Below are 8788 nucleotides of genomic sequence, written 5' to 3'. Positions count from 1 at the left end.
TGAGTGTAGACTGGTGAAGTTATAAAGGAAAGATTTGGTAGAGAAATAACTAACTAGTAAGAGTCCTCTAGTGCTTAGCGAACTTATCAATAGGTGGCATAAAGAGGATAATAATCATGGAAAGCCAAAAGTTGCAAGATTGAGTGTGGACGGATGAAGTTATAAAGGAAAGATTTGGTAGAGAAAATAACTAACTAATAAGAGTCCTCTAGTGCTTTAGAAAGGTCGTTAGGATGTAGCTGAGAAGTAGTTGCAATTATATTCATGGGGTACGCTGACAATAGACATCTCGCCAACAAGCTCAAATAAATAGGGTGGCGAAAAAGTAGTTGGCAGTTGCATCAAATCACGTGAATATCGTTTGCATGGCAAAGTACAATTAATTCCATTGCCTTCAAACTCTCAGATCAGTCGCTTAGCCAATATCGTTGTAATCGCTTTCCAATATAGATCGACAGTTTTCTCTAATACAATGCAATACAATAAAAAAACAAGAATCGTGCAAAGCAGATCTAAGTCATAGTTTTCATTCATCCGATAACAATCACTGCAACACAGATTGAAGTCAGTAGTTTGCATTCATTAGAAACATAGTTTGCATTCATTAGTCCAAGTCAATACCTTCCATTCATCCGATAACAATCGCTGCAACGCATATCGGACTCATTAGTCGATGTCATTACTTTCCATTCATTCGATAATAATTGCTGCAACTGTAGATCGAGCTAGTAGCTTCCATTCATTGATAACAATCGCTGCAACGCAGATTTAAGGCAGTAGTTTCCATTCATACGATAACGAATTGCTGCAACGCAGATTCGAGTCAGTAGTCTGCGTTCATCTATGGAGAATTATGTCCTCCTCCTCTTCTACTCCATTGTTGTTGCTCTTCTCTTCCAACCTTGGCCTTCCCTCTCTGTCGCCAGCTCCCCCCCGCTCGTCCCCGCTATGATCATCTTTGGTGACTCCACCGTTGACGTCGGCATGAACAATGGATTGCGCACCCTTGTCAAAAGCAATTTCCGACCCTATGGACGGGATTTCAGCCACCACCAGCCCACTGGCCGCTTTTGCAATGGCATGCTCGCCACAGATCTCGTTGGTAAGCATTTTAGATTTATTGAACCATATGTTGTTTCCTTCATGCCTCGAGTTCTGATCTGCATGCGCGACGTTGATCTACCCTTTAATTGAGGTGTCAGTATCACAACCAAGAACGTTAACCACCGCCTGCATTTTACGCTTGCTGGCAGCGTCTAAACTCGGACTGCCCTTCATCCCTTATGCATATTTGGATGCCCGGGCAGAGGGAGAAAACCTTGTATACGGTGTCAACTTCGCTTCGTCAGCTTCGGGATACTACGATAACACAGCTCGACTTTGGGTAACTCTTGAGGAAACAAACTCGTGTAGTATTCTGCAAATTGCTGACGAATAGTGCGAAACAAAATATTATGCCCTAGTTGAAGACGGTACTGCTCAATTAAAAAGCTAAGCTTTTGCAGAATGTAGTCTCGTTGACACAGCAACTGGAATATTTTGAGGAGTACCAAAGCAAATTAAGCGAAGTGGTGGGAAGCGTCAATGCTTCAGCGATTCTATCGAAAGCAATTTACATAATCAGTACGGGAAACGATGATTATGCGCTCAATTATTACATTAATCCCATTCTGAAGGGAAGAATGAATGCAACCGAGTTCACAAACTTGCTAATAGAGCTCGCTACTCGTAGCATTCAGGTGTGAATTTTCTGACGTAATGCTTGGGTAACCACACATTCTCTCTTTGTCCCGGGCGTTCATGTTTCGATCGTGATACTCATGCTGAGCAAGGCTGTATTTGCCAGAAACTATACTACTTGGGCGCCCGAAGGATTGGAGTCATTTCTATCGCACCATTGGGATGCTTGCCATCGCAGATTACTTTGTATGGAAAGGGAAAAAGAGATTGCATCCAGTTTTTGAACGAAGCTGCTCTTGCATTTAACCGGCAGCTAGAGCAGAAGACTTTGGAATTAACCCAGCAACTTTCTGGAGCAGCAATTGTCTACTTAGACTGCTACAACGTGATAATGGATGTGATCAACAGCCCTTCAAAATATGGTAAGTTACAGTAGTCATACTTCTAGCTAGGTGCACGTGACGATTAGCAATCTTTTGGATGTTCGAGAGCCAACAGCACCGTTAACCTGGTCCCTAGTAGAGCAGTTGCTAGAGGTAAACGCAACGTTTGAGTGATTTGGCAAGATGATGTCTGTTTTCTGCTGTGTACTGGGTTTTTTCACACGTATCAGTCAAGAATGCTTCTGTGAAGGACAGTAACAAAATCTGTTGGCCTCGTAGATGTTATACCCATGTGAAACTAAAAAGGCAGAACCGAGTCCATAAAGGCTAGTACAAAGAGGAAAACGCTTATGCACGTCCGAAACACGGATTTACAAGGCCAATTCGAAGGAGGCGAAAATAGAACATGTACAGATTTAAGTAGACGAAGAGGGTAAGGAGTTGTGTATAGTTGCTAAGAATTGATGGGCTGTTGATGGTGCAGGGTTTAGTGAAGTGAAACTATCGTGCTGTGGAAGCGGAGCAGTTGAGGTGGCCGTGCTGTGCAATAGGCTATCGCCTACGTGCGATGATGCTTCAAAATACGCATTTTGGGATAGCTTCCATCCAACCGCTGCTTTGTATAATCTGGTGGGAGAGGCTCTTTACACTGTTGGCCTGCCACGCTTTAATCTTGATCCCAAATCCTAGCACACATTGAATGTGCTTGTGTGAAAGTTATTTGATCATATAATTCTTATCAAGCTTTGAGGACAACACATACATAGGAGCTCCTCACTTCGAAGAAACGCAGCTCGAGCATAATTTCAAGAGGTTCGATTGTATCATCTGCTACCGGCATAAGGATCAAAATATTTAATAGTAGTCATTACACTCCAATGATCATTGAGCTTAAATAGGATTTATGACGTTACTCTGTTGGCATTTCGCGCTTTCTTAGTTTAGAGTCATTTCTTTTATTAGGTAATTTAAAGTATTGCATTTTTACAACTATTTGATAGAAACTTTTAGTATGTTTTTGGTCTTCCCTAGGGTAGCCTTAGCAACGATGAAATTTTGGCAAAGCACAAATTAGGTATTTCTTGAATTTTTGAAATTTTGGCAAAGTATAAATTAGGCATTTCTTGAATTTTTGGAAGTGCATTTTTCCTATTGGCTCTTCTTTATTGGACTTGAATGCAGACTTTAAAGTGGTTGACTTTCTCTCTCTCTCTCTCTCTCTCTCTCTCTCTCTCTTCCCTTCTTTATCTCCTCAAGTCTTCTTACACACGATCTCCACCTTTTTTCCCACACCCCCCCTTCTCTCTCTCTCTCTCTCTCTCTCTCTCTCTCTCTCTCTCTCCCCTTTATCTCCTCTTCCTTCACACGCTTTTCAGTGGATTCCTCTGTGTTTACTTTTAAAATCTTGGGCAGGCCTTATGAATGATTGAATATCATTCACCTTATTATGCATTTGGCTTTATTATCATTTACTCTCTCTCTCTCTCTCTCTCTCTCTCTCTCTCTCTCTCTCTCTCTCTCTCCCCTTCTTTATCTCCTCAAGTCTTCTTACACACGATCTCTACCTTTTCTCCCACAGCCCCCCTTCTCTCTCTCTCTCTCTCTCTCTCTCTCTCCCCGTTATCTCCTCTTCCTTCACACCCTTTTCAGTGGATTCCTGTGTTTACTTTTTTAATCTTGGGCAGGCCTTATGAATGATTGAATATCATTCACCTTGTTATGCATTTGGCTTTACTATCATTTACTTTTGCGATTATTCATATATCAAAAGATTCGTATGTTATTCATATTCCACTATTGGCTGAATACTAGAATTTATACCATTTTATCAAGAAGCATGCAACATCAAATTCAAAATCTTGCATATTTACATCATAAAAAGGTGATTTTGGCATTGGAAATAAAACACCTTAGACAAAACAAATAGATAATGGAAATTGGATGCATAACATCCATGAGGACCAGAGCCCTCTTATGAATATCAGGGGTAGTGCTTCAAAATCAACCCATTTACATCATAAAAAGGTGATTTCAGCATTGGAAAGTACAAGGCCTCAAACAGTACAAACAAATAGATAATGGAAATTAGAAACATGATAGTCATGAGGACTAGAGTCCTCTTGTGAATATGAGGAATAGAGCCCTCTTGTGAATATCACCGATAATGAAATTAGAAGCATGACATCCACGAGGACTAGAGCCCTCTTGTGAATATCAAGGGTAGTGCTTTTTATATTACCAACTAAAAGGGATATATGAATCCAACTTTGAGTAGCTTGTCTAGTTCCTCCTTCACTTGCCTAGCGTAGTTGGGGTTCATCCTATATCTCTGCCGGATCACTAGTGTTGCATCTTTTTTTAGGTTGATTCTGTGTTGGCAAAATCTTGGGTCTACACCCTTCATGTCTATACAGTGCCATGCAAAGACATCTTTGTATTCAACCAACAATTGTTTGAGTTGTTCTTTGAATGAAGTATTGAGGCCAATGCTTATAAGAACTATTTTGCGGTTGTCATAGTCACCAAGATTCATTTCTTCTAGATCATCTTCTTTGACTCTAGCACTCCTTTTCATATGCTCTTCAAACTATGCTTCTACCCCAATGATGGCTTGTATACTTGTTTTGTAGTTCTCTTCTGATGTACCTTGTTGATTGTCTACCTCTTTTGTTGTGTTGGCATTTTTGTTTTTTGATTATGCATCCGACTTCTATCTGATTGTATCTAATTATGTTTTGTCTGTAGGTGAATCAGTAGCTTGTGGTTCCTCTCTTGAGTAATGTATTTTTTGACTATCTTTGCCACGTCTACCTCAAATATAGGTATTACAGATGGGTTTCTCATTAGGAAGCTTTTTTCCTCACCCTCCTCAAGTTTAGCCACCATGTTTACACCTTCTGCCTCCAATGGCTGCATGTGCCAAGGGAAACGTTTTTTAGATGTTAGGAAAATCTTAAACTTTCTCTTACCTTTTCTTATTGTGATTCTCTCAACTCCCCAATCTTGTTTCACTCTTGCAGCTTTCATCCAAGGTCTACCTAATAACATGGAATAGGAACTCTCTTTTTTTTCCATTCTAAGTACAACAAATGTAAGAGTGAAACTTAATCCCCAAATGCTAATTTTCTAGCCTTTGAGGATGCCAGGTGGCTGGATTCTTCTTTGATCAGCCATTCTCACTTGGAATGGTGCTGGAGCTAACTCATTGCACCAGAATTTCTTGAATAACTCCTCAGATAATATGTTAACACGTGATCCTCCATCAATCAGGACATGTGGTATTCGTTGCCTTTTGTATTCAACATTAATTATGGGAACTCTGTAATCCACCTCTTCTATTGTTGATGTATAGATTTCTAGAGACTGCTCTTCATCTTCTTCTATCATTAGTCACTCATGCCTTGGGTTGGTTGTCTTCTTGCAAACCTTGAAACAATTGTTCCTTGAATGCTGGTACAAGATTTTATAGTTGTTCCAATGTGATTTGCACCTTTGGGTGTAATAGCTCTTTGAAGAAATTATCAACCTGCTCTGGGCCTTTTGCCTTTTGTATGGTCTCCTTCCTTTGATTAAAGTGTCGCTATGCACATTAGAGATATCTTCTTCTTCATCATGATGTAGTTGCTCTTTGCTACTGAATTCTGGTTGTTAGATGGTATTCGATTGGATTCTGACTATAATTTTACTATTTGCCTTAGGAGGATATGTTCTGGTGGTCGGTGGGCTCTGGCTTTCTTTTTGTGCATAAAATGTGTCTTGTGTTGTCTCCTTATGATTTGTCATTTTTGTGTATCTATCATCATTGCCATCCTTTTGTGTTTCCATAATTCTTTACCACACATCTTTGTGCTTGCAGTCGAAATGTTGTCCTGGTGTAGTCAAAACTAATTTGGCTTTGCCTTTCTGTGTAATTGTGCCTTTTTTGGTACATTGATTTCTAGGATTTGTTCCAGATCTTTGTTTCTTACTTTTTCTTGCTCAACCCAACCAATAGGCTTGATTGTATTTTTTGGGGTTTCTCCTAGTCCTGCTAGGGGTTTTTCTCCCTTTGACCTTGTTATTACCATTGTCTCTACAACTTCCTTATGCTCTTTTATCCTGACTATGTTTCTTCCCGATGTGCAATTACTTTGTACTCCAGGAAATAATATGTTTTGTGTAGTAATATGTACTTTTTTTTTCCATCTGAACATCTTTTTTATGTAAACTCTCTGTGGGCTCTTCACTAATTGGTTGTAGACTAACCATGTTTACACCTATTGGTGGTTGTTGTGGAGGATTTGGGTTTCCCCTTGCAATTGTATTCAAGGATAATTGGGATCCCTCTTTCTTCTCTATGTTTGCACCATATCTCACATTGTGGACCTTGTCTATGGCCATCTTTCCCACAGTAATGGCATGCTTGATTTATATTTGGCTGTTGTTGACTTCCCAGTTTTGGTTATTATCCCTCCTTGGGGCAACATTGTTGAATCTTTATTATCTCTACACTTGCACTACAATCTGATTAGCTTCTAGTGGTGTAGCCGTATTGTGAGGCGCTACTTGAATGTGAGCTGGCACTCTTCCCCTGAAATTTGGGTTATACCAACATTTGTCTTTATCATGGTTATCTTTTCCACATAATTCACATGCAATCTTTGCCTGATTTGGTGATAACCTTAAATTCTAAAACTAACCTTTTATCATTTGTTCTAGCTTGGATTCTTCTTTTGAGCTCTTTTCTTCTTTCTTTTTGGTTTTTGCCTTCATTTCCTTTCTCTTCCTCTTTGTTTTCTTGGTTTCTTTCTCTTCAGATTTGTCATCCGAGCTATCGAAGTTTGATGCATCACTGTCATCCTCCTCTACATTGGAGTCATCTTTTGTGTTTGAATCTGTGTTAAGAGTTGGATGCTCATTTCTTCTTTCCTTTATTTGACTTTAATTTACAAAACCAAGCCTTCTCTCTGCTCTTTGAGCTGCTTCAACCATGTTATTAAAGTCATTTCCTCCTCCCAACTGATCTCTCCCTACTACTGCAGCTCTCAATTGCTTGGTTAGTCCTTTGCAAAAGTAGTCACCAAGTTGTTCATCTATAGGCCTTTGTGGGATGGCTAGCCTCTGATTCAAATTCCTAAATTTCTCTCGAATTTCTATGCATAGTCCTCCACCAATAGGTCTTTTTGTTTGATATTCCAAACACAACAACACAAAGCAACTATAGACGCGCTTGGTAGATGTGCAAAATAGCGAGTGCGTCTATAGGCGTTGTTTGAGTAGAGGAATTATGAGTGCATCTAATAGCGCGTCTAACACCTCATCTATTTGCGTGTGTATTAACACGTCTATTTGCACGTTTAAACGGAGAAATACGGGCTCGTATAACATTGCGTTTATCAGCGCATCTATTTGTGCATGTATTAACACTTCTATTTGCATGTCTAAACTGAGGAAATACGAGCTCGTCTAACATTGCATTTATCAGTGCATCTATTTGCCCGTGTATTAGGGCGTTTATTTGCGCATTTACACTGGGAATTAGACGCGTATTTAGATGCAAACTAGAGAATACAGAAAGTGAGATTTTGGTGTACATCATTGCTTTTCAAACATTGCCCATGATTACCAAAGCACATAATTTTAACAAAAACATCAATGCTTTTTTGCAAGCCCACATATACAAGAATTAAGTGAGGTGAGGAGAATGAGACAATATGTAAAATAGTTTTGCCAATATCAATGATAGGCTACGGTTCAATCTCATCCTCAATGAGATCAACCCTTACCAAACTATCTACTTCAAAATCCAAACAAGTGTTTAGATCTACAAATACACTCAATGCACTACTACTTGTGCTACAGTTCATGTGCTCATCGAAATCAGCATCACCAATGGTAGGCTCATCCTCACGGGTAATGGCCTCAATATCTCTATCTCCTATCTCATGATCATCCTCCTCTCTCGTATCACGGTCATCATCACGTCCATGGCCATGATCATCCTCCATACACTCCATATTAGTAAATGTACTATACATCACTTTGGAATGTGGCATAATAGGTATGACATGCCACCATCTATTATTATCCACCATTGGTTGATAGACAACCTAATTCAAACACAAATACAATCATGTTATTTTCTTGTATCAAATATTTAAAAGCGAGTATTTTTATATGTGTGCACAGTACTTGTTCACATTGTTGCGGTAGTACTAGTGTGTCCTTCCTACTTTGCCAAAACTTTGTGGAGTCAATAATTACAAAGCCACTTGCATGGCGTTTGATTGTTGCATTAGGGCCTCTTTCCACCACGTCCTTAAACCACTTTACATCCAAAACATAGGCAAAGAAGCGTCGAAAGTCAAGCTTAATAATATCTTGGATTATGCCACAATAATCATCCATGGCTCCATTGGCTCCCTCAAAGCTAGCAATGATGCCACAATCTTATGTGTTTTTCTTATCATCAATGTGTTGTGTTCGAAAATGCTTGCCCTCACACCATATAGCATTGAACATAGTGCACTACACCAAGAAAAAATCAATTAAATAAGAAATCTAAATTATTGAAAGCTCCTAACTTATGCATAACATTCTATATACCGACCTTGCTCATGCATCCCCTAGCATACTCCCATTCTTCCATTGTGATATGCATCCCCTCGTCTTTCTCTGCTTTCTCCATTTCATCAAGTAGCCAATCCACATGAATATCCTTTGGAAGTGCTCTTAGATACTGAGGG

The 8788-nt window shown here is 39.5% G+C and overlaps 1 protein-coding gene across 1 annotated transcript; it reads left to right on the top strand.

The window, feature by feature from the left end:
- Positions 1-802: 802 nt before the first annotated feature.
- On the top strand, positions 803-2889 carry LOC147888567 (GDSL esterase/lipase At5g22810-like). The gene is made up of 5 exons (XM_087392973.1): positions 803-1102; positions 1254-1384; positions 1506-1739; positions 1847-2102; positions 2548-2889. Exons 1-5 carry the CDS (start codon positions 844-846, stop codon positions 2751-2753), a joined length of 1086 nt encoding a protein of 361 aa, XP_087249099.1. The 5' UTR covers positions 803-843; the 3' UTR covers positions 2754-2889.
- Positions 2890-8788: the final 5899 nt, after the last annotated feature.

Source organism: Dipteris shenzhenensis, chromosome 21 (assembly GCF_047967505.1).
Source record: "Dipteris shenzhenensis isolate YYH24624 ecotype China chromosome 21, Dip_SZ_1.0, whole genome shotgun sequence".
NCBI classification, from domain to species: Eukaryota; Viridiplantae; Streptophyta; class Polypodiopsida; order Gleicheniales; family Dipteridaceae; genus Dipteris; species Dipteris shenzhenensis.
This window is presented reverse-complemented; position numbering and strand designations above follow the sequence as displayed.